The sequence below is a fragment of the Arvicola amphibius genome, chromosome 5, assembly GCF_903992535.2.
Source record: "Arvicola amphibius chromosome 5, mArvAmp1.2, whole genome shotgun sequence".
NCBI lineage: Eukaryota > Metazoa > Chordata > Mammalia > Rodentia > Cricetidae > Arvicola > Arvicola amphibius.
In genome coordinates this window covers 141,856,709-141,883,787 of record NC_052051.1, presented here as the reverse complement: position 1 = coordinate 141,883,787, position 27,079 = coordinate 141,856,709, and the positions used below count along the sequence as shown (strand labels likewise).

The 27,079-nt window shown below is 40.1% G+C and overlaps 1 protein-coding gene across 2 annotated transcripts in view; it reads right to left on the bottom strand.

Moving 5' to 3' along the window:
* Positions 1–20,479, bottom strand: part of Cep192 (centrosomal protein 192) — a 76,130-nt gene extending 55,651 nt beyond the window's left edge. For both annotated transcript variants that reach the window (XM_038329553.1, XM_038329555.1), the window contains exons 1-12: positions 20,415–20,479; positions 19,745–19,915; positions 16,596–16,763; positions 14,508–14,636; positions 11,916–12,067; positions 10,149–10,201; positions 8,302–8,422; positions 6,940–7,067; positions 4,529–4,670; positions 3,819–3,946; positions 1,976–2,516; positions 372–515 (exon numbers count right to left, since the gene is read on the bottom strand). In XM_038329553.1, coding sequence (XP_038185481.1) covers positions 372–515; positions 1,976–2,516; positions 3,819–3,946; positions 4,529–4,670; positions 6,940–7,067; positions 8,302–8,422; positions 10,149–10,201; positions 11,916–12,067; positions 14,508–14,636; positions 16,596–16,763; positions 19,745–19,854 — 1,816 coding nt within the window. In that variant the 5' untranslated portion in view covers positions 19,855–19,915; positions 20,415–20,479. The remainder of the gene's footprint in view (positions 1–371; positions 516–1,975; positions 2,517–3,818; positions 3,947–4,528; positions 4,671–6,939; positions 7,068–8,301; positions 8,423–10,148; positions 10,202–11,915; positions 12,068–14,507; positions 14,637–16,595; positions 16,764–19,744; positions 19,916–20,414) is intronic.
* Between the last annotated feature and the right edge of the window lie 6,600 nt (positions 20,480–27,079).

Genomic DNA, 27,079 nt, shown 5'->3' with positions numbered 1-27,079 from the left:
AGCTATGGACATTAAGGAAGAAGAATTTCATATTTTTAGACAAATATAAACCTAACTATTGACTAATCTAAGACTAATCTCATTTGTTACCTGAATTTTTCACTGGTTAAACACTATAGCAGTCGTGTCTCTCCCCTAAATGCTTACTTGTTAGAACAACAGACAGGAGTAACGTAAAACCACATCCTTTGTTTCCTTCCACCAAGCCCTGTAACTGTTTTCAATATCCTTTGCATTAAAAAATTTCCAGAATGCAAAAATTCTATTTTAGAAGGAACTTTATATGACTGACCAATACAAGCTGACTAGTCTCAAAAGATCAACATAAACCATGAATCTGGCACAATAAACTTGGTTGTCTACATACTTACTACCAGATCTGAAGTCTTCATTCGTTTCATTATTTGGAGACATCTGTAAATCTTGCTGATCAGTAAAAGATGTGTAGTAGGCAAGGTCAGTGACCCATTTGCCATCCTCATTTTGGTAGACTATGTTCTGTGAGAGATCTGCTTCTAAAAAGTAAATTCCAAAACCATTGAATGATGCGTGTAACAACTAACTTACTTAACAATTGTGCTGAAGTCTGTTCAAATGGGGTAGAAAAAGGAAAATCCCAAAAAGAAAAATATCTTTTTGATGGCAACAAGCCAAGCTTACCCAAAAGTCTATAATGGAGGATGCGACATAATAGGAAAACAGACTCAGAAAGGTACATTTTGGGGGCTGGAGAGATGGCTCAATGGTTAAGAGCACTGGCAGCTCTTCCAGAGGTCCTGAGTTCAATTCCCAGCAACCACATGATAGCTTACAATCATCTATAATAAGATCGGGTGCCCTTTTCTGGCACGTAGGCAGAACACTGTATACATAATAAATAAAATCATTTTTTTAAAGTATATTTGCACTAGATGTCTGCTTAACATTATTATTTCTGAGCAACAATCATGCAATAGTAGTATTATTTTAAAAATCTTTAAAATCCGTAATAACCTGAGGAGGAACTCATAGGGTCCTGTCTTACCCAGGGGAACTAACACACTAGCCAGGTGGTAGTGACACACGCCTTTAATCCCAGCACTCGTGAGGCAGGGACAGGCAGATCTCTATGAATTCGAGGCCATCCTGGTCTACAGATTGAGTTCCAGGACAGCTGGGGCTGTTACACAGAGAAACCCTGTCTTGAAGGGCAAAAAAAAAATGTGCACTGGCTCTAGTTAAACTAAATGGGACACAAAGCAAAAACAAACATACAAAAGACATCAATGGGATGAGGACTTGGTAGGGAGGAATTTGTGGATGAGGATGAGAAGAGGGTGGGGATGAATGTGACCAGAATGTATTAAATGGCTGCTGAACCTGGGGTTTTTGTGGGACTCCTAGCAGGAGCAGTGGAGATGTCTCTGACTATTTTGCCCGCTCTAGGAACCCTTTTCCTCCTACTGGGTTGCCTCGTCCAGCCGTGCTATGAGGGTTTGTGCCTAGTCTTACTGTAGGCTGTTATGCTGTACATTGTTATATCTTATTGTGTACTGATATCCTTGGGAGGCCTGCTCTTTTCTAAAGGGATATAGAGGAGCAGTGAATCTAGGGAAGAGGAAATGGGGAGGAGAGGGGAACAGGACTGGGAGGAGTGAAGGAAGGGGAGGCTGCAGTTGGAATGTATTGTAGGAAATAATAATTATATTAATGTTAAAGAGCCAGGCAGGGGTAGCATGAACCTTTAATGCCAGCACTTGAGAGGCAGAGGCAGGTAGATCTCTGAGTTCGAGACCAGCCTGGTCTGAGCAAGTACCAGGACAGGCTCCAATGCTACACAGAGAAACCCTATCGTGGAAAGACAAATTAAAAAATAATTTTTTAAAATCCATGAAAATATTAAAATGTTCCAGAGTTCTACATGGAAGCTCAGTCTATTTTAAATATATAAACATATAATTTTTAAATTCTATTTTTGATGAAATAGTTCACTTACGGTCATTAGGCTTTGTAACAGACTCATAAAATTCACATGCTCTCCTTTCACAAGTTGGTGACCAAACAGTATCAGGAGAATTAATTCCATTGTCACTATTAGTCTTCAAAGATGAAACACTCCCACATTTTTGAATGAACACTGAAGGACTCTCCGTGTTTACGCATCTATCCACATTCAAAACTGTTTCTAAATCTGAAGCCAAATGCTTATTTTGATGAGCAGACTCTGAATCCCGTTTTCTGGAGTCAGCCAGGTCAAAGCCACCTTTAGCATCATCTGTACTGTGACTATAAGGAGGGCTGGATGTCTCATCCGCAGTGTGTAGCTTCTCCCCCAGAACGGCCTCTCCTGCACGAGGGCTGGGTGTCTCATCCGCAGTGCACAGCCTCTCCCCCAGAACGGCCTCTCCTGCACGAGGGCTGGGTGTCTCATCCACAGTGCACAGCCTCTCCCCCAGAACGGCCTCTCCTGCATGAGGGCTGAGTGTCTCATCCACAGTGCGCAGCTCTTTCCCCAGAATGGCCTCTCCTGCACATTCCTTTAAAAATTATTAATGAAACAACAGTAAGTTCTGTTTTTCACACTCATTTTTAACACTTAATGGAGAAAGCAGTGCAACTGCTAAAACATGCTTATTATATTAGTAAACAGTCTATACAGTATTCAGTATATCCTGAACTATGTATGAGTCAAAGTTAAGCAATTTACCAAAACCCAAATTAAAAATGTGGTCATGCTCAAGTCTATCCGCAGATGCATTATAGATACTAAGCTGAGTGTTCTCAACTCGGTTATTGGAATTTTTTTTAAAAAAGGGGGGGATGTTCATGGACTGACAGATACTATTGGGCCTCATCAAGTGGGTCCAACGCTGACCATAGCTCTACCAGAATCCAAAAGCTTTTCAGTCTTTTTAAAGAACATAGTATCTTGCCAATACACTGTCTAACAGTATCAAACAAAGAAGGTTAAAAAACCCAGGACCAAAGTACTCAAGATTCAGGGGTTTTAGCAGGTGGGTCTCTGAGTTCAAGGCCAGCTGGTCTCCTGAGAGACTTCAAGGACAGCCAGGACTACAGATCTTGAAAACAAACAAACAAACAAACAAACAGACAAACAAAAGTCTTCCAGCAATGGACTGCATCTCCTAAAAACCACTCACTGTCCAAAACAATCCCTCCTTTAGTCAGCTGCTTCTGCCAGGCCAAGACTTAGACTGTAAAGACTATTTCAGTCAAGTGAGAGAAGGTGGGAGGGGAGCTAGGCTAGACTGACACACAGGACTAAAAACAAGATACACACAAAAAGGTAGGAGTCAGAAATGGCTACAATGATTCAGGACAGGAAAAACCAGTGGCATCAGAACAAAGAGAAAAGTCTAACACAAGAAAAGTAAACATGCTGAGCGAAGTAAAAGATAATGATTATTTTGGTAGTGGCCTTTTTGCTTATTTGTTCAACTATTTTTGTTCTAAGACAGGTTCCCAAGTATCCCAGACTGGTCTGAACTCAGCTACATAGCTGAGTTGACATTGAAGTTTAAACTCTTTTGCCTCCACCCCAGTGCTGGAATTCAATGCACAGACCACCACACCTGACTAGATTAAAGCACTTTACAAATAACCTAAATGCATGACATCAGATGTGAAATCTAAGAAAATGTATATAATTGCTTATGTTAGCAATATCAAAGATACATACAATCAAACACAAATCATGAGTAGTGATTTTTGTATTTTTACATATTTTTAAGAGGCTAACAATGATTGTTTTGAAAGTCTGATATCTTACAAACATGAAAGATTCCTAAAAAGCTGAAATAAAATGCTCATTAACTTACTCTGCTTTGATCTGGAACAACATCTTTCAAATTAGGTGCCACTTCCTTCTCAGTGCTCCAGGTATGAGAATAAAATGGTAACACATTATCTACCTGCTTTATATTATCTACAATACCTGCAAAGCCACCTAAAAATAAAGAAAAAAGTTAAATGAAACAATGTCAAAGTTAAGGAAGTCTAATGCAATAATTCTTTTTAGCTTAATACTTAGTATTTATATGACAAATTTAGTAAATTGGAAAGATGATTTCTGATTCTCAAATGTCTGAATAGAATGCAACCATTTAAAATGGGCAAGAACATACTACTGTATTTCTAGCAGTACCAAAGTATTTCTTTTTTTTTTTTTTTTTTTTTTTTTTATTTTTTTACCAAAGTATTTCTTGTGTAGGAGGTAGCTGACCTTCTGCTCAGGTATTAAAAACTCTTCTCAAAGTTTTTAGGCTGAAGATTTGAAGGGAAAATAAAAGTTATCTGATAATAAACCATAACAAGGATTTTTTTTATATAAAAAGATAAACTTAAACCCAAATTTGAGAACAAAGAAGAGCCAGAAAGAGTAGCTCATGCCTGAAATTTCAGCAGTCAGGAGGCTAAGGCTGCAAGATTCCAATAGGCTACAGTCCATCTGGAATACACAGTAAGATCCAGGCCAGCCTACATTACTATATAAAACCTGGCTTCAAACAAATCATACTTCAACACTTACTGATCCCCAGAAGACAACCACGGCCTTCCTCAGACTCTCTGTGAGTTGTTCCAGAACTTCCTGAAGTATATGCACCATGGGAAATCAGAGAGTTGTTATTTTCTAATTGGAACTCACAGTTTAAGATATTGTTTCCATGTGCCTGTTAAGAAAATATCCTCTTTTAAATTAAAAAAGAACATTTTGAGGAAAATATTGAGAACAGAATTCTGCTTTACTAAAAGATGCCAGTTAGAAAATAAGGAAAAATAAGGAAAAAAAAAAAAAACATGCCAAGCACTAGTGTAATTAATACTTTATTCCAAGAGGCTTTAGCAATTAAACTACCACCAGTTCATCAAGACTTGCTGGGGACAGGATGTCATTACACAGATGATTTAATCACAAAAAAATAGCATCTGCATCCAGAGACATATGACCAACAATGACATCATCAAACACAAAAACAGTAGAAAAAGCAGCTGCATCTACCTTATAAAGGAGTGAGTGCACAGCACCACATATGTCAATCAACTGATCCTGAGAAAAATGCATCACTAGAATTCTTGTCAAATGCTTAACCTATTCTAATCAGGGGAAATAGTAATCAGAAGTTTCCAGATTATGGGTCATTCTACAAAACAAAGAGCCTATTTTATAAACTGCTTTATGTATAAAAGAATTGCAAGTTACAATAAAAAAAAAAAAACAACAACTACTGGCCATATAACCTTTGATTAAATTATGAAACATGGGCTGGAGAGATGGCTCAGTGGTTAAGAGCATTCATTGCCTGCTCTTCCAAAGGTCCTGAGCTCAATTCCCAGCAACAACATGGTAGCTCACAATCATCTGTAATGAGGTCTGGTGCCCTCTTCTGGCCTGCAGACATACACACAGACAGATTATTGTATACATAATAAATAAATAAGTATTAAAAAATAAATTATGAATCATAAACAATAAAAATAAAAAATATTTTAGAAATAACTGGGCAAGTCTGAATATGGACATTAATCAAAAATAATGTATCAGGCACTGGAGAGATGGTTCAATGGTTAAGAACTGCTGTGAAAACAATACTTTTCTACATTATGAATATGTATTGCTTTCATTGGTTAATAAAAAAAATGACAGGCCAGTAGCTGGGGAGGAAGTTAGGCAGGAAAGTCAAACTGAGAATGATGGAAAGGAGGAGAGCAGAGTAAGGGAGAGGACATGTAGAAATGAGCCACATGGTAATACACAGATTAATAGAAATGGGTTAATTTGGAATGGAGAGATGGCTGAGCAATTAAGAGCATTGGCTGTTCTTCCAGAGAACCCGGGTTCAATTCCCAGCACCCATGTGGCAGCTAACAACTGTCTGTAACTCCAGCTCCAGGGGACCTGATATCTTCACATCAATGTACATAAAATAAAGTTACATAAATTATTAAAAAAAAAAAGAAATGGGTTATTCCAAATGTAAGAGTTAGTAACAAGCCTGAGCTATCAGCCGAGCATTTACAAGTAATATTAAGCCTCTAAGTTATTTGGGACTGGGCAGTAGGGACAGAAAATATCCAATTACAGAGACCACTGACTGTATTCTAAAAAATTTGTGTTTGGTTCTAGAACCCACATAGTGGCTCACAATCATCTGCAACCGCAGTCCCAAGGGATCTGACACCCTATTCTGGCCTCTGAGGGTACCAGGCATGCAAGTAACCCACAGACATACATACATGCAGGCAAAACACCCATACACAAAATACTTTAATTTTAAACTACTGCATCAAAGATAGATTAATAGCATTGTGATTATATGGGGAAATGCCTCTTAGTCATTGGCAATAAATTCTAGAGTACAGTCACAAATCACATGCAATTTGTTTTCAAATGATTCAGAGGGAGAAAAAATGCTATGGCAACAAGATGTTAACTGCTCAATGCAAAGAAAGGATGTCCACTGATTACACTTTCTTCATTTTCTTGCCTTCTTGCATGTAACCCAGGCTGACTTTGAAATCCTAATCTTTCTGAATCAGCTTCCCAAGAACTGGAATTCTTAACTTCCTTTTCACTTTATTGGTTGATTGAAAAATAAGAGAAAAGAGGCAAAGAAATCAAACTTTTCATCAATTTTAAGTCCACAGAAAACCACAGGCTTAAGTTTAATGTTAACATGAAATTAACCAGGTGTGATGGCACACAATTCTAATCCTAGCAACTGGGAGGTTAAGAGGCAGATAGATGAGATGCTCAAGGTCATCCTCAGCTACACAGTAATGTTGGAAGCCAGCATAGTCTACATAAAACTAGACCTCAAAACAAAACAGCAACATAAAAAAAAATCTAACAAGACAGACAGTAATTTACAATATTGAACAAAAAAAAAAAAAAAACAAACAAACAAGACAGACTAGATGTACTAGACTGAAATCACTTACAGGTAACTTGAAAACATTTTCTGGTGACTCCTGTCCTCCTGCTTCATATAACATCCCTGGAACAGCCAGTTGTTCGAAATATGCTTCTAGATGATCATCATAAAATTCTTCATCATTAATATCATCATCTATTGATAAAGTAGAATGAAAAACACAATAGGTTTTCGAGTAGCAACTGAATTTACACATAATGTTTAATCACAAAGGCTAATAAAACAAACAGGGCAGTGGACGACATACCAACTAGGTAGCTGTTTTTATGCTTAGCATAAGAAACTATCATAGGGCTGGAGAGATGGCTCAGCGGTTAAGAGCACTGGCTGCTCTTCTTCCAGAGGTCCTGAGTTCAATTCCCAGCAACCATCTATAGTGAGACCTGAAGCCCTCTACTGGCATAAAGTCATTCATGCATATAGAGCATTCACATACATAAAATAAAAAAAAATAAAATAAAATTAAAAAAAAAGAAACTATCATAAAGCCAAGTGAGGTAGTGTATACCTATAAGTTCCTAACATTTAGAAGGCAGGAACAAAAAATGACTGCAAATTCGAGGCCACCCCAGTCTACAGAGCAAGTTGTAGGACAGTTATAGATACATGAGTCTATCTCAAAAAAAGAAATTGGAGGGGCTGGAGAGATGGCTCAGTGGTTAAGAGCATTGCCGGCTCTTCCAAAGGTCCTGAGTTCAATTCCCAGCAACCACATGGTGGCTCACAACCATCTGTAATGGGGTGCCCTCTTCTGGCCTGCAGGCATACACACAGACAGAACATTGTATACATAATAAATAAATAAATATTAAAAAAAAAAAGAAAAGAAAAAGAAATTGGAGACATTGGGGTTTAGGATATAATTCAGTGGCAGAGTGTCTGTCTAACATGTAGTGATGTAGACATGTTAAATGTGGTCCAGCATTTAAGACCCAAGACCATAGAAGAAAAGAAAAAACGAGAGCAAGAGGTCAAGAGAGAAAGAGAGATCGACTGATAGTTATCTGTGAAGCAGAAAGATCAAGAGCTCAAAGATACTGTGAGCTATAAAGCAAGACCTTTTCAGTCGAAAATTAAATAAAAATAAAAATAAAAATAATGCTGGGTATGGTAGCTTTAATGCCAACACTTAGGAGGCAGAGGCAGGCAGATCAGTGGTGAATTTATGAACAGCCTGATCGACCTATGGAATTCTAGACCAGCCTCCACAGTGAGTCCCTGTCTCAAAAGAAATTAAAAATTCACTTGGAATCGTAAACAGAGCCTTGTTAAAGAGAGAAGGAAAAGACAAGGGGGAAAATAACCCACCAAAGTCTAATGAATACTACAAACAAAAAAGGAAAGGCAGAAAACAGCCATTCTATAGTACCAGAGGTATCTTCCAGGTTTGTCACTGTTAAAAGTTTCTCATTTTCTAATAAGCTGATGTGGCTGAAATCACTGTTTGGAGCCTTGTCTTCAAGATGTTTCCTAGCATCAGGCATGACAGTCTAAAAGGAAACAAAATGTTATAAATAAGGCAACAAAAAAGACAGTTAATAAGTGAAAACTACAGGTCAGTCAATGAAGAATTTGGGCTTTGCATGGACTAGTAACCTCCCTTCTTGGCCTACTCTACTTACCTACACTGACCCAAATGTAGGGCCCTACACCAAACTGCCTCCATAGCTTACAAATCAAGTAACATAGTTAATAAACTACACAAATAAATTCAGATAACATGAGCCTGCTACAGGGAATGAATGCACAAAGAAAGCTGGAGTAAGTAATCCTAATCCAAGCAATCTTTCCTATCATTTTTTAGAACTACTTATTTCTCTTCCTCCTAACCCAAGAACCAGCTAGCATTAAAGGGCATGAGCAACTTACTAAGAACAGTTAAGGCCCAGAATAAAAATTTAACACTTTCTTGTGTCATTTATTTCACACATCAGTTTTTTCTTTTTTTCAAGACAGGGTTTCTCCGTAGCTTTTGGTTCCTGTCCTAGAACTAGTTCTTCTTGCTCTTGCAGACCAGGCTGGCCTCAAACTCACACAGATCCGCCTGTCTCTGCCTCCTGAGTGCTGGGATTAAAGGCGTGCGCCACCACTACCCGGCTTCACACCAGTATTTAATATATATATTAAAGCAACAGATACCAATTTAAGAGTTAACTGCAAAATTAACCTAATTTCAAGATTAAAAACATTATATGTTAATGTGATTTTATATTTATACAGGACAGGACTCATCTAATCCAATACATATCTAATGCACAAGTGGTGCCAGAATAACCTTCATTTTATTTATTTTTTTTGGGGGGGGGGGGGGGACAAGGTCTCACTATGTGGCTGGCTTGGAACTCACTATGTAGAACAAGCTGGTCTTAAACTAAGAGACCAAGTGCTGGGATCAAAGGCGTGCGCCACCAGCTCCAGACAGAACTACCTCTGAATCTCCTTATTACTAGAGCTAAACCACCTCACCTTTGCTTTTTCGACAGAAGGTGATGAATAGTGTTTCAACTTGACAGAAGTTAGAATCACTTAGGAGATAGGTCTCTGGGCTTACTGTGATTACATGAATTAAGGTGAAAAGACCGACCTGCTGTAGGTGGCGTCATTCCCTAAGTAGGGAATCCAAGGTTATATGAGTGAAGAGACTCCAGGCTTGGTGGCACATGCCTTTAATCCCAGCCCTTGCTGGGCAAAGGCAGACAGATCTCTGTGAGTTCAAGGCCAACCTGCTCTACATAGTTCCAGGATGGCCAGTACTAGGAGAGAAAGCAATCTAAACCTGGGCATGTATGCAAGCACTCTTCTCTGTTCTGATTATGGATTTCATAGAACCAGTTCACTCAAGCGGCTGCTGTGAATTCCCAGCTATGACGGTGGTGATGTAGAACTGTGAACTAAAGTAAACCCTTTCTCTCTGTTTTCACCAGGGTGTTCACGGCAGCAACAGGAAAGGGAACTAAGACACAGAGAATTCCCATACAGCCTTGCTGGCCTCAGATTCATGGCAATCCTCCCAGGCAGTCTCCCAAGTGCTAGGAATACAGGGATACAACACCAAGCATAGCTAGATTTGCAATTTTGCTACAAAAGTTCTGTTATGTACAAGTGCGTGTGTGTGTGTGTGTGTGTGTGTGAGAGAGAGAGAGAGAGAGAGAGAAATTCAAACTTCTACCCTATTACAGCACTCCAGAAATTGATAACAAATATATAAAAATTTACCTCGTGTTCTTGATTATTTATCCATGACTTTAAGTGAAAATCAAGAGCTGAGTCTATTTAAGAAAAAACAAAAATTGAGGGATCAGATTATTTTTCAATCATACTTAAAAGCAACAAATAAACGAACTAAACATTTCCTTTAGCTCGAAAGAGAATAGATGCATGTTCAGATGATAACACTGGAATCCATCATTGGTCAGCTAAACTTTTTTTTTTGTTTTTTTTTTTTTTTTTTTTTTTTGGTTTTTCGAGACAGGGTTTCTCTGTGGCTTTGGAGCCTGTCCTGGAACTAGCTCTTGTAGACCAGGCTGGTCTCGAACTCACAGAGATCCGCCTGCCTCTGCCTCCCGAGTGCTGGGATTAAAGGCGTGCGCCACCATCGCCCGGCCGGTCAGCTAAACTTTTAAAACTATTAGGATGGGGTATCACAAAATTACACACGTGCCATGAAACCTGAACACCAATCTAATCAACTGTAAAAGCTAACTAAGAGATTTAGTAAAGGGGAGAGAAGTGACATCCATGTAAGCAAGCAGACAAGCCCAAATACAGAAATGAGTTCTAAATGACAGGCCTCCCTTATTTCAACAAGCGTGAGTGTACAGGATAAAACAAATGATCTTCAAATCTCAGTTCAAGCACATCAACACTAGCTGCCACACTAGCACATAAAGTTTACCAACTGATAACAGCACTATGATCATACAATAAAAGGTTAGCACATTTAGAGATGTAGTCTAAAATATATAACAACCGAAATTTTACAGTATCAGAGAGAGTCATAATAAATAGAGCACTGGAGTATAGCTCCAGTGTGGGCCCTGAGTTTGCCCCAGCAGCATGCCCTGGAGTCAGAGGTTTGGCTCCACCGTACATATGCTCCACCACAGCAGTCATCTTGTCAGGCCCACAGCGATGCCACCAGCCACACACGGACCGAGGTCACAGAAACCACAAGCTACAGTAAAGCCTTTCACTGCTTACTGTTTCCAGACATTTGTTACAAATAAACAGCTTGCTTTATATATGATAAATCTATAATAATGTTTTGAGTACATTTTCTTTCTTCTTTTTTGTTTGGGGGGGGTGGCTATGGTTGTTTGTTTTCTTTTGTTTTTAGAGACAGTGTCTCACTATGTACTTCTGGCTTTTCTGGAACTTGTATAGACTCATCTGACCTCAAACTCAGAGATTCCCCTGCCTCTACTTCCTCATACTGGGAGAACTAAAGCTGTGTACCACCACACCCAGCCACCATATTCCATTTCTAACATCATTTAAATATCTACTTTAAAATAAATTTTTTTTTGTTTTTTTTTTTTGTTTGTTTGTTTTTCTTAAAATAAATTTTTAAAGGAGGAGAGGAAACTGTGGTTGGGATGTAATAGAAAATAGAAGAACAAGTAACTCTTTTTAAAAATTTAAAAAAATAAAAATAATCACATCATTAAATAAACAAAAAAATTTAAATGACTCACTTTTGAATATTTCAAAATTATAAACCTGATTGTCTTAGAAACAACAATTTATTTTATAATTGTATTAATACAAAAATAAGTTTAGGTTGGTGGAAGGAAAAGTGAAAAGTACCAGGAATGCACTCTTAGTTCTAAACAGAAGCATGCTGTGCCTATTAACAGTATGGTTTCCAGGTCAAAGGAGACATCTGTTTATCACAGGACAGAAAATAAGACTGACATCCAGCAAAGGACAGGGAAATTAAATCTATTAAAATGTACACATGAAATAATTTTGAACACTTCATACCCGGTACTTGTTCCAGAGGGGAAGCTTCATCCAAAAGACGCTGACACTGAACAGATGTTGTAGTGTTAGCTTGCTTCTCTTCTGTTCTTGGTTTCATGAGAGCAAGCGACAAATGTGAGTTTTCTATGTAGCTCTTTTTCCTTGAGGCAGAACTTTTTGAGGGAGAATTATGACAAAATGTTAGTTACCTTGGGTAAATCTACAAAATGTCTATTAATCAGTTCAGCACCTCATCTTTCAAGAGGAAAATAAATATACACAGTGAAATAAAAACTGAGCTCCGCCAGGAAATGAACCTGGAAACACATTCCAGGGACAAGATAGGCATGTGGGGTCCTGTGGCACAGTCCGTCAGCTCCAAGGACAGTGTCTCTCTGCTACTCTGCCTCTCCAGAGAAAACCCTTTCTCTATCACATAAATATGTCAAGAAAAAAGGCCAGCTTTCTAAAACTGAGTTATAGATACTAGAAGAGCATGCTTGCCAAAACAGCAAAATCTTTGAATTAATAAAGGTTTTTACAGTTGTTTTTTGTTATAGACTCACACTGGGTTCTTGGTTGCCCTCGAGTTTGCATGTAAACCTGGCTGGCCTGGACTTTTGATATTCCTGCTTCTACCCCAAGTGCTAGTATTACAGTATGGAATGATAGTGTGTCAGCACACTTCTATGTGCTGGGATTAGAGTATGGAGTTATACTGTGGAGTTATACTATGGAATTACATTGCACCACCACACCTAGACAGTGAAGAGTTGACAGGTTTAACCCTACTCCCACTTCTGTCTCATACCTGACTTTCTACCTGCTTCTACAATTTCTCATGCAGATGAAATAGTTCATGCTAACAGTAATCCTCCTTCCAATTCACTTCTAGCTTGTGGGTCTACAGCAGCTCCCCAGAGCAGGAAAAGAAGCAGAAAGACCAACAGGGACAAATCCCAAAGTGCAACAAACACACCATTTGACAGAGACCAAGGACCAAGCTTAAACAGAGTCAGGGGTTCAACAAAAACAGCACTGAAACCTTACGCTTTAAGTTAAAGAATTAAGAGTCCTGAAATGCTTCCACACACCTTTGCCCTAACTACAATTTACTTCCTATTTTTCCTTTATCCCTTTATTAGTGCTGCCATATATTAAATACCTCTAGCTTAAACGAAAGCACACTCACAGATAATACAGGGAAATCTCACCTCCATAAAAGAGGGCAGGGGCAGTTGGGCAGTGGTGGTGCATACCTTTAATCCCAGCACTCAGGGGGCAAAGGCTGGCAGATCAGTGAGTTCAAGGCCAGTCAGGGCTACACAGAGAAACCCTGTCTCAAACCGCACCCCCCCAAAAAAAGAGCAGAAGTAAAAAATATTACAAATGACACAAAAGTCTCAAATAAATAAATAAATAACTTCTAAAAAGAAAAGAAAATACTTCGGCTGGGGTGATGGCTCAGCGATTAAGAGCACTGCCTATTCATCCAAAGGTCCTGAGTTCAATTACCAACAACCACATGGTTGCTCACAACCATCTACGAGATCTGGTGCCCTCTTGAGGAAGAGACATGGTCAGTGGGTCAGTGGTCCTCATCAACTTAAACCATTATCATCTATCAAGAGGCAAAGCGCAGCCGGGCGGTGGTGGCGCACGCCTTTAATCCCAGCACTCAGGAGGCAGAGGCAGGCGGATCTCTGTGAGTTCGAGACCAGCCTGGTCTACAAGAGCTAGTTCCAGGACAGGCTCCAAAGCTACAGAGAAACCCTGTCTCGAAAAACCAAAAAAGAGGCAAAGCGCTATCTCTCAGCACATTAAGCCTCAGCAATACTTAGAATCAACCTTAAAACTGTCTATATTAATACCATCAAGAACTTCAAGTCAGTTTTAGTTTGAGAGATTTCTAGATTTTCTACAGTGCATATATATATATATAAATGTATAAATTATATTTACCTCTAAAAATCAAAGATCAAATATAATCCTAAGCCAGCAAGATGGCTCAATAGACAAAGGTTATTTGCCACCAAACTTTATTTCCTGGGACCAATATGGTGGAAAGAGAGAACTAACTCCAGTAAGGTGTCCTCTGACCACCACATACGTGCCATGGCAGGCTTGTATGAGTGTGCACATGCACACTCGAGAACACACACAAATAAAATGTAATACTTTAAAAAACTTAAGACAGGACAATGGTGGCGCACGCCTTTAATCCCAGCACTTGGGAGCCAGAGGCAGGCAGATCTGAGTTCAAGGCCAGCTTGGTCTACAGAGCAAGTTCCAGGACAGCCAAGGTTGCATAGGAAACTCTGTCTTGAAGAACCAAAAAAAAAGAGGAAAAGAAAATGTAATCAGTGTCTCTTCTTTAGTTAATAGATAATAGACCCTGATGACTTTCCTAATAACCATCTTTATTTTTTACTTTTTTCAATGAGTATGTTTCATTTATAGTCAGGAAAAAAAATATTTAAAAGCTAAAAATGTAATTAAAAGATTAAAAGGAAGGCTCTTACAGGTGGAAAGTAGTAGTCAAAGACGATGTCATACATTTCCCACTGGACCAAGGGTAGCTTTACCAGAATGTAAATGAAGGCAAGAACTTACTCATCACCCTGAAAGCTGAGTTGCAATCTTCCTCTTGGCTCAGTGTTGTCACCCTGGCAACTAGGAGACGAGACAGAAGGAACTGAAAGCCTTCCTTCAGTTAGGTATGATGCCTGGACATCAGGACACCTATATAAAGTGATTAAGATTTAAATTATTTACAATTAAAACTCAGCTTGTTGGGCTAAAGATACAGAGTTTTCTGGTAGAGTGCTTGCCTAAATACACAAAACCCTGGATTTGATCCCAACACTAACATACTCTGGGCATGGTGGAAACAGGCAGACCAGAAATTCAAGGTTATGCTGAGCTATAGTAAGTTTGAGGCTAGCCTGGTCTCAAAATTAACTAATGTCATAGGGTGACACAATAATAAAACAAGCCATCATCAAATAAAAACACACAGGAGCCCCAATGTTCAAAGTCATCTTTTACAGAGTTACCACAGTCCCTTCATCCTAAAGGTAAGATGCTATCTCTCATCAAATGACTAGGTTCAAAGAATGTTCCAGTCAGATACATAAACATAGTTAGATTTCTTACACTGTCTAGATCATACATGAAATCATGTGTGAAAACTATACACATCACACTTAGAGTGATATAAACACAATGTACTTAGTCAAACATGTACTCAGTTGTAAACCTAGAATAAGAAAAATAAAAAACTAAAATAAAAGCTGGTTTGATTCTTCAGAATAAGAAACTTGGGGCTGGAGAGATGGCTCAGTGGTTAAGAGAACAGGCTACTATTCCAAAGGTCCTAAGTTCAATTCCCAGCACCCACATGGTAGCTCACAACCATCTCATAACTGTCATGAGATCTAATGCCCCTTTCTGGGTGTGCAGATGTACATGTAGACTGGAATATATATAAGTAAAATAAAAAAGTAATTGTAAAAAAAAGATGACAGCTATGGTTAAAAAAGAAAAGAGTAAGAAACTTGATCTGGACAGGAGCGGTAGCCCATGCCTCTAATCCCAGCACTTAGGAGGCAGAGGCAGGTGGATCTCTGTAAATTGGAGGTCAGCCTGGTCTACAAAGGGTTCCAGGACAGCCAGGGCTGTTACACAGAGAAACTATGTTTCAACCCAGTTCCTCCCCTTGCCCACCCCCCACTCTCCACCCCCATTCCCACTCCTGCCAAAAGAAAGAAATTTGATCTGAGGAACTGAAAATTATTTGAATACAACCTAAGTTACTTCAGAAGTGTACAACAAGGACTAGGGATGTAGATAAGTGTTAAAGTGCTCGTCTAACACACACAAGGTCCTCAGCCCAATACACACTACTACCAAAAGAAAAAATCTGAAGTGATGTGGGAGTCCCCTCTGTGTGTTGCTTCTCTTGGTTAATGAATTAAGAAACTGCCTTGGCCTGTTGATAGGACAGAAGTTAGGTAGGCAGGGAAGGCAGAACTGAATGTTGGGAGAGGGAAAGAGAGAGACACCATGGATCCTCTGCCTGAGACAGACACCGGTTAGAATCTTTGCAGGTAAGCAACTGCCATGTAATGATATACAAATTAATATAAATGGGTTAAATTAATATAAAAGTTAGCCAATAAGAAGCTAGAGCTAATGGGCCAAACAGTGATTTAATTAAGACAGTTTCTACGTGGTTGTTTTGGGGCTAACCTAGCCAGGCAGCCAGGACGAACAAGCAGCCTGGCTCTCCTTGCAACACAGAAGTACTCAATAAACTTGGCTAGCAAAGAAAAGGAGCCACACAAACACAGTAAAGCATGAAGCTGGCTGATATGAAGTATAAAGGGAAATTGTCACAGAAAAAGATGCAAAGATCCAAAGCCACATCACAGGCCAATGTTGAGAAACAGTTTTACCAGGCTCCCTATGTAGCTAGAAAACGCAATTCATAGATGTCTTTTCAAACATATTCTTGAACATAAAGCAGGAAAGAATATAAAAAGCAGTAAGCTGAGAAAATAAAAGAGTGGCAATTACCCAGAGAAACAGGTAGGGAGCAAGAAACCCAAGCCCTAAAATTCAATATCCAGCCCTCTTGTGGATCAGTATATTATAGGGTTCATGAACCTGAAAAGAATAATGTGTTCAAATAAGTCTTACCTGTTGTCAATGCTGAATCTGTTCCTGGCAAGTGTAGAAACAGCAATAGGCAAGCCGAAATTTGATGAAAGAGTGACATTTTCCAAAACCTCACTATTACCAAGTAGTGAACTGGTTAAAAAGCTTGGAAACGACTCCTCTGCTATCCCTCGGGAATCTTCCATCTCACTGTGACAACAGCATTTTAAGAAAGATGACTATTCTATTACCATACCATTTCCATTAAAAGATCAAGGTCTCTTAAAAAAAAAAAAAAGATTCTTGCAAAATCAATAAGAAAGAATACCTACTAACAAATACTCTGCGCTAAAGAAAGCCTCAGAATACATTGCTACCATCAGGCACACACCTTTAATCCCAGCACTCACTCTGTGAGTTCGAAGCCAGCCTGGTCTACAATGGGAGTTCCAGGACAGCCAAAACTATTACACAGAGAAACTCTGTCTCGAAAAACAAAAACAAGCAAACAGAAAGAATACCTTGCTACCTTAGAGGATAAACACATCAAATATTAAACTTACCTTCTCAGAACCAACACAGTAAAGAAATACAAGTTGGACTTACTCATGGATTAGTGGAGGAAGAAACATAAATTACCACAAACTTAACCAGTAAAGAAAGCAAAGATGGCTATAACTAATGATCTTTAGGGTTTAGGTTGAGTTTAGAGCTGGCAAGATGGCCCACTGGGTAGAGATGCCATAAAACCTGATAATCTAACTTTAATCCCACATGGTGGAAAGAGAGAATCAGTAAGTTGTCCTCTGATAGCTACATATGAGCTATGGCACTCATGTACGCACAACTACACATATACACAGATATACAAAAATCTTAGTCATCGAGTCCTTTGACACCACCTTCCACCCTACAAGCAATCCCTCATCTAATCTGAGTGGCCACACTTTAATGACACAACCGGGATCAAGGTCTCTACTTTCTTCCCCAGTCATTCCCCTATTTTTGTTTGTTTGCTTTAAAAAGACAGGGTCTTACTATATAACCAAGATGCATTGCAATACACAATCCTCCTGCCCCAGCCTCCCAAGGGCCAAGATTATTACAGGCAGACACCACTATACTTGACTCCTTCCTTTCTCCTAACTTCCTTTCTCTTATTTCTACAAGCATGTTCAAAGTTCTCCTCCATCAGAATGGAGAAGGCAAAAAGAACCCGGTCGGCCTGATCTTTCACTACATTTCCATCTCCCTTCTCACCTTCCTTCCCAGCCAAGTGCCCAGGAAGCCACTTCACAGTTACTACTTCTGTCTCGCCGACACCCTCTGCCTCGTACGTTACAGTCTGCAGACTTTATATAACCCAGGTTACACATTACACCACTCAGGTCTCAGTCCGAATGCCTTTGGGGTAAATACATTCAGAAAGTAGCACTATCACCTGGATACTACAGCCCTCCCCTGAAGCCAACTCAATTCAGTCGAGTACTCAAAGGAACCCATGGACTGCTGCAGTGCAGACCAATCCTGGAACAGTCTCCATCCGACCTCACACGGCCTCACACCTTAAAGACCTCCAGATTCCATGCAGACATCCTTGCCGCCTCACACACAGTAATTTAAAGGACCACAATTCCCCTGCTAAAAACAGTTTACTTTCCTACCTGTCCCTTTCCCCTCTCAGGCTTGACCACACATCCTCTAATATTCCTATGTGCACCTCAAGGCCTACACTATTCTTCTCCCAGGTAAGCGCATATCTACCTAGCTTCTTCCTGACGATGACCTCAACTTAAACGTGACCTACTAAGGAAAGTGGTCCCTTATCAAATCTAGATCCAGCCCCAACATCCTTCATCAGTAATTTCACAACTTGGGGTCCTCCGATCATTCTACGCTCTCCTGCTTTCTCAGAGATATCTTCTTTTTTTTAATAATTTCATTTTTATGTGCATTGGTGCTTTGTTGCACCTATATCTGTGTGAGGGTGTCAGATCCTCTAGAACTGGAGTTACAGACAGTTGTGAGCTGCCAGATGAATGTTGGGAATTGAACCTGGGTCCTGGAAGAGCAGCCAGTGCTCTTAACCGCTGAGTCATCTCTCCAGCCCCAGTTATCAACTTATAATGTTTCTAATTTCAAATGTCTCTCTAGGTCTGAGACCCAATCCTTATTCCCAAAGCACTCTATCCATTACCCCACCTCCACCCTCGTTTTTTCAAGACTGGGTTTCCCTGTAGCTTTGGAGACTGTCCTGGAACTAACTCTGTCGGGTGGCCTTGAACTCACAGAGTTCCTCCGATCAACACCACCTGAGGCTAAATCACATTTTAAGCAACTGCACAGATGTTCAGACTATCCTACCTAAATCTAGCCTTATACTTGGGAAGGAGGTTGAAGCAGGACTGACTCAGGTTTCAGGCCAGCCTGGGCTACACAGCCAGTACTGTGCCAGACAGAGCAACAGGGGAAGATCCTAAATAAACAAAATTTAAAAGACAAAAAGCACATAACACCTCACGTAAAGGTATTTGCCACCAAGGCTGACAACCTGAGTTGGATCACTAGGGCCTATATGATAGAGAGAAGCATCTCCCACAGGCTATCCCCTGACGTGGGCATGCACATAAAATAATGTGATGATAACAACATTTCAAAACTAAGCAAAACCCCATTCATGTATACAGCACATTCCTAAAGCTTTCCTGGATGGGAAAAAGGCCCTAATTTCCCTCGGTAATCAATTATTCACCATGTAATATAAAGATAATACTATGCTATCTACTAATTTTATTTTAATATTGCATTTTAGACAAGTAGACACCTTTAAGATTTCACTTGCTAATTTCCCTCCTTGGTCTTTCAAGACAGGGTTTCTCTGTGCAGCTCTGGCTGTCCTGGAGCTCGCTTTGTAAACCAGGCTGTTCATCTTGCCGTTTTCCCTAAAAAGTTTAGGAGCCTCAAATTTCACATATGTGCTTACTTGTATTTAATAAACGACATTCATGGACACAGAAACGATTACTTCCTGTAGTCGTTGCAGGTCTATGTATCTAGTTATGTCTAAAAAGTGCATCCTGCGGAACCCAAAACACAGCCAAAATTGCCAGCAACCATCATTTAACTATTGGCACACAGAGATACATGTCAAAATCACAGAAATATTTTGTATATAACTTTCTAAAACTTACCGCGAACTTTGCCCGCAAATCTGTAATCTGGAGGAAAGGTTGGTTCGGGAGTAATGAAAATACCAGAAGCATGACCTCAAAAGGGTAACTGCGAATGGAAGTATTGTCATATATACAGCTGTCCTCCACACGACTGTGTCCAAAGGGACTTCATGCTTAACTACACAAAGTCTAAAATCAAGAGCAGAGGAAAGGAGGGGACAGTAAACAGTCTTTCATTTTGCATTAGCTGTTAGGAATAACTGTGAATGAAGCTTAGCAGACACCAGTTGACATAAGAGCCCTCCCCTCAGAGCGAACAAAAACGTTACTTCCAGGGTGAATGTTAAGTCAGAAGGACAGGACCGCCCACCACAAACCAGCAAAGCAGTCGCCAGAGCACTTTGCAAGAAAACACCGCAAGGCTCAGAGGCCATGTGTCCCTCCCTCTGAGGTGGGCAGTCACTAGCCGGACCGGAGGACACAAGGATGCGGTCGCTTTCAAAGCCCACGGCCAGGCCTGGAGCCCGGGCCACACGCGGGCACCTGATCTCTCACAGAGCAGCCCAGTCTCCAGCCCGTGTCCCCACCAGGCCGGGCCGTCCCGCGGCCGCCCTGAAGCCGTGGCGCGGGCACAAATTAAGAGCCATGCCCTGTCCCTCAGGTCCATCGCCCCGACGACCCTCCTCACCAGGCCGGACGCCAGCCCCCAGAGTCGCGAGCGCTAGGAAAACGACCGCGGAAGGGGCGGCTCCGCGGCGCTGCAAGTGCGCATGCGCGCACCGCGGAAGTCCGCGAGGGCGCCCTCCCTCGGCAAGCGGGGGCGTGGCATCATAACCCACACCGGATTGGACTAGGCGTCGGGAAGGGGCCGGCCGAAGCCTCTGATTGGTGAGGACCGCGCGTCCCTAGATTTGAAGGTCCGAAGCCGCGCAGCCTGGGCTCGGGGAAGCCTGCAGCGAAGTGCCGCCTTCATAGTCTTGGGATGAATTACTCAGTTTGAGGTCACCCCACGGCACGGAAAGTCACCCTACACACAAGGGAAAAATTCCGGCGGAAATGTGCTCGCTGTTTTTTCCATATTACCCTCTGGTAGATGCAGAAACTAAATGGTTTGCGTTCAACAAATCATTCCTTGGGATACAAGTGTCACGACAGCTAGTTAAACCTAACCGCCTAGAATAAAACTGGTACCAAGTAGAGAAAGAAAAATTCTTCCCTAGCCGCCATTCTTCGTTGACCACACGAATCCCATAATTGTCAATGCTCAGTACAAGCTCTTTATCGGAAAAAAAAAGTCTATCGATATCAAACATTAGAGTCTCAAAGTGGGAAGAGGTTACCTCTTTTCCTAAGCTAATTCCTTAACGTTAACAAATTTTTAATATCTTTTTAAGAAACAAATGCTGGACAGTGGTGGTATGCGCCTATAATCCCAGCACTCAGGAAGCAGAGGTAGGCGGATCTCTGAGTTCAAGGGCGGCCTGGTCTACAGATCAAGTTCCAGAATAGTCAAAGGTACTCAGAGAAATCTTGTCTAGAAAAAAAGAAAAAATAAAGAAAAGAAAAAATAAACATAGAGAAAAGAAATACAAAGCCAACAGTTGCTGTACCTGAGGTTAGCCTGGTGGGGAAAGACATCTGTTTACTTCATCATTTTCCTTTCCGTGTCCTCCAAAAGCTTCCTGGATGGTCACGCTTGGAAAACCTCTTCAGGGTTACTTTCCGGAAACAATGGCTATTAATGGCGCACACCCATAATCCCTGCGTTTAGCTGGTTGAGAAACCTGGATACCGTGCCCAACGCCAGATAGCCTGCACATACTAAGACACTACCTTAGAAAACCGAGACAATTTTTAAAAATGAATGGAGCTCCCATCGATTATTCTGTCTTGACACACTTTTTTTTCCTTTTGTAGTACTTGTGTATCGCTCACATCCAATAAAAACTCAGTACCAAAAAACTGCACTACCTTTAATCTCAGAAGGCAGAGGCAGGAGGATATCTGTGAGCTCCGAAACCAGCCTAATCTACAGAGCGAATTTCAGGGGAGCCAGGGCTACACGTGGAAATCCTGACTGGAGAAAACAAAACAAACAAAAAAAAAAAAACACAAAAAACAAACAAACAAACACAAAAAAAAAACTTCCAAAATCCGCAGCTGTAGGGCTCAAAGGAATTCGGAAGGAATTGATACAACGAAGGAGAGCTGTTTAATGTTGTCTAGGAGTCTTTCACCCTGTATCATTGGGTTCCCAACTCAAGAAATATGGACAATCCTAAAGTCACCAATCTTGTGCCTAATCACTCAGCAACGGGTTGATTCTTTGCTGACAGAGATGAACAAATCAAAGTAAATACAGGGGAAAAAAAAGCCTGAACTCTGATGCTAGATTGCCTAAATGTAAACGGAGTCCCTCTCCCTGGTCCTAGCAATGTACCCTAAGATATCCGTGGGACGCGGAGACACTTCGAGAGCTGCTGTCTTATCTAACTCGCCAACTCTAAAGAAAAACTGAATTCCCCACGTGACTTGCAAATCTTTTTAGAACTTAGAGCCAGCAGAGGTCATGCAACCAGTGGTACCTTCCAAGGAATTTTAAGAGATGCCTATCCAAAACAAAAAAGAAATAAAAAGTCTGATGCTCCCATACCAACTGCTTTCAGTGGAATGCCTCTGTCAATATCCAAGTTACAAGATATGAATTTAATGTCTCTGTCAATACCCTAGTTACAAGATACGAATTTAATCTCAGTCATTAAAAATTATGTTCTTTGAAAACAACCCTATTCCTCCACCCTAACCGCTAAACCCATGAAAATGCCACATGCCTTCCAAATCCTGTAAGCTAGTCAGTGGCTTTTAGACCTATTATGCAGTCACAACTATATCTATAAAGCAGAATCCGTTATTCAATAGACTTTAAAGTTTTCTCACACTAAAATGAATTTGTGGACTCAATGATTACCTTTTTTTTCACACATTCTCTAGATACAGCTTTAGTATATTAACTGTAGTAGATACCAAATATCTCCAGTCTCATCTCATTCTAACTCTATATAATACAGCCACTGAGATCTCTATGGCGTGAACTGTTAGTTCTGAAACAGCATTATCTTTAGATAGCTTGGGTCCTTCATAAATCTACAACCCATCCCTTTAACAAAAAAAAATTCTTAGGTAATATTTAAAATAATTCCTTCCCACATTATAATATTAATTTTAAACTTTTTTTCATTTAGAAATAGATCTTGCTATGCAAGCCAGACTGACCTCTAACTCATGGAAATCCTCCTGCCTCAACATCCCAAATGCTGAGATTACAGACATGCACCACCATGTCTGGCTTGACTTAAATATTCCTTTAATTTAAAAAGGACCCATCCTATCTAATCTTTATCCTATCCAATTTAAGATGCTCCACAAACAAGATTATAATTCTGTTACCAGTGCAAAAAACATTCACACATATTAAGTGCTTTTTAAAATATATCTCTGGGCTGAAGAGATGACTCAGTATTTTTTTTAATTGAGCTATATATTTTTCTCTGCTCCCTTCCATCCTCCCCACTTCCCTTCTGCCCTCTCCCATGATACCCATGCTCCCAATTTACTCAGGAGCTCTTGTTTTTCTACTTCCCATGTAGATTAGATTTATGTATGTCTCTCTTAGGGTCCTCATTGTTGTCTAGATTCTCTGGGATTGTGAATTGTAGGCTGGATTTTTTTTTGTTTTGTTTTGTGCTATTTATTATTTATTTATTTATTTATTTGTTCATTTATTTATTTATTTTTGACTGTTTAAAAGCCACTTAAGAGTGAGTACACACGCTGGTAGGATTTGCTGAAGGAGGCAGAGGCAGGAGGATCACAAGTTTGAGGCCAGCCTGGGGTATACATTTTAGGTCAGACGGTGGTAGCACACAGCTTTAATCCCAGCAGTCGGGAGGCAGAGGCAGAGGGATCTCTGTGAGTTAGAGGCCAGCCTGGTCTACTAGAGCTAGCTCCAGGACAGGCTCCAAAGCTACAGAAACCCTGTCTCAAAGAAAAAGGAAGTGAGTAAATATTATATTTGTCTCTTAATAACTGTTTCTATTGCCTTAGGAATTATAGATCTAGTTTTGATTTGATTCGATTTAATTTTGGCATGTGGTAACTATCAAAAGATTTTCCATTTCTTTTAGATTTTCCATTTTTTGTTAAGTATGTTTTTTAAGTATAACCTAATATTCATATCTGGACTTCATCAGTGTCAGTAGTTAAGATCCCCTCCCTTTTTTAAACCCATTATGTTTTTAATCTGTGATCTAGTTTTTAATGTTATCCGTGTTTTTTCCTAGCTTTTTTTTTTCTTTTGGTTTTTTGAAACAGGGTTTCTCTGTAGCTTTGGAGCCTGTCCTGGAACTAGCTCTTGTAGACCAGGCTGGTCTTGACCTCAGAGATCCGCCTGCCTCTCTGAGTGCTGGGATTAAAGGCATGTGCCACCACCGCCCGGTTTAGTTCCTTTTATTGATTTTATTGAACTATACATTTTTCTCTGCTTCCCTCCATCTCCTTTGACCCTCTCCCATGGTCCCCTTGCCCCCAATTTACTGAGATCTTGTCTTTTTCTATTTCTCATGAAGACTAAATCCATGTATGTCTCTGTTAGGGTCCTCATTGTGAATGAGGTTCTCTGAGATTGTGAATCACAGGCTGGTTTTCTTTGCTTTATATCTAACCGCCACTTATTAGTGAGTACATATGATATTTGTCTTTATGGGTCTAGGTTACCTCACTCAATATGTTTTCTAGATCCATCCATTTGCCAGCAAATTTCAAGGTATTATTATCCCCCCCCCCCACTGTGTAGTACTCCATTGTGTAAAAGTACCATGTCTTTAAAAAATTCATTTATTATGCATACAATATTCCATCTGTGTACACTTGCAGGCCAGAAGAGGGCACCAGACCCCATTACAGATGGTTGTGAGCCACCATGTGGTTGCTGGGAATTGAACTCAGGACCTTTGGAAGAGCAGGCAATGCTCTTAACCTCTGAGCCATCTCTCCAGCCCCTACCACATCTTCTTAATCCATTCTTTGGTCGAGGGGCATCTAGGTTGTTCCCATGTTCTGGCTATGACAAAAAATGCTGCTATGAACATAGTTGAGCACATGCCCATATGGCATGATTGAGTATCCTTTGGTATTGATGGTGGTCTTGCTGGGTCTTGAGGAAAGTGTTTTCTGAGAAACCGCCATACTGATACCCTTGCACTCCCACCACCAATGCAAAAGTGTTCCCTTTACCTCACAACCTCTCCAGCATAAGTTGTCATCAGTGTTTTTGATCTTAGCCATTCTTACAGGTCTAAGATGGAATCTCAGAGTTTTGATTTGCATTTCTCTGATGGCTAAGGATGTTGAGCATTCCTTAAGTGTCTTTCAGCCATTATAGATTCCTCTATTGAGAGGTCTGTACCCCATTTTTTAATTGGATTATTTGGTCTATTGATGACCAATTTCTTGAATTCTCTGTATTTATTGGAGATCAGCCCTCTGTCCAATGTGGGGTTGGTGAAAATCTTTTCCCATTCTGTAGGCTGCCGTTTTGTCTTGTTGACTGTGTCCTTTGTTTTCCAGCTTTTGTTTCAGAAGGTCCCATTTATTGTTTCTCAGTGTCTATGATACTGGGGTTATATTTAGGAGTGGTCTCCTGTGCCAATGCATTCAAGTGTATTTCCCACTTTCTCTTCTATGAGGTTCAATGTAACTGGCTTTATGTTAAGGTTTTTGATTCATTTGGACTTGAGTTTTGTGCATGGCGATAGATACGGATCTATTTTCATTCTTCTACATGTTGATATCCAGTTATGCCAGCATCATTTGTTGAATTTTTTTCATTTTATGTATTTTTCTTGCTTCTTTGTCAAAAATCAGGTATTCACAGGTGTGGATTGATATCCAGGTCTTCAATTTGGGTCCAATGGTCTTTGGGTCTGTTTTTATGCTATTAAGAATTCAGATGAAGTCAGTGATTGTGATGCCTCCAGAAATTACTTTATTGTACAAGATTGTTTTGGCTTTCCTGGGTTTTGGGGTTTTTGTTGTTTTTTTGTTTGTTTTTTGTTTTTCCAGTATTGTTCTTTCAAGGTCTGTGAAGAATGATGCTGGAATTTTGATGAACATTGCATTGAATCTATAGACTGCTTTTGGTAAAACTGCCATTTTTACTGTGTTAATTCTACCTACCCAAGAGCATGGGAGATCTTTCCATTTTCTGATGGATTACTCAGTATTTAAGGATGATTCACTACTCTAGCTGAGGACCCAAGTTAGGTTCCCAGCACCAGTGTCCAGCAGTTCACAATGTCTTAACTCCAGCTCCAGGGAACTTGGCACCCCTCTACTGGACTCCCAAGAGCACTTGAATTCACAAATCCATGTACCCACACATAAACCTAATTTAAAACACAACCTTTTTGCATTTTATGTCGTTGGTGTTTTGACTGCATGTATGTCTATGTGAGGGTGTCAGAAGCCCTGGAACTGGTTACAGAGAGGTGTGAACTACCAATGTGAGTGCTGGGAATCGAACCCCAGTCATCTGGAAGAGCAGTTAGTGCCCTTAACTGCTGAGCAATCTCTCCAGCCCCAGGTTTTTTTTAAGACATCTTTTTGCCTTGCAAGGTTAAGGCCTCAACTATTTGTAAGAAAACTAGGCCAAAATAAGATTACTAGCTCCACAGTATTAATCACTTAACCATATTCAAATATATCTTGCTTTCTAACTAACTTCATCTACAAAATAGCTCTGAGCCAGGCAATGGTGTCACATGCCCTTGATCCCAGCACTTGTGACACAAAGACAGGAACTGTGAGTTCATGACCAGTCTGATCTAGTGAGTTCCAAGACAGGCCGAAGTATAGAGACCCTGTCTCAAAAAAAAAAAAAAAGAAAGAAAGAAAAACAAAACAACAGAAACTAATAATGTTGAATAGTGAGACTGAAGTCAATATTGGTCAGTTCTGAATGTTAACTTAGATATTAACATTCTCTTTACTTATTGACATTTTTTAATTTTTTGTGTGCAAACTCATTCTCAATATGGTATATATTTGTGTTGAGTAGAAGAACTACTGCAGGAGCTATTTCTCTCTTGCCACCATGTTGTTTCTGGGGAAAGAATTCAGATGGTAAAGTCTGGTGGTAGGCGCCTTACCCACTGAGCCATCTCGCCTGGCATTATATCTTTTAATGTTAACACTTGCTTATCCCCTAATATATGTATTTATTTATTTTTGTATTTTTGGTTTTTGGCTTTGTGACACAGTAAACGGAAATTAAGCCTGAAATATAGAACTATTCTA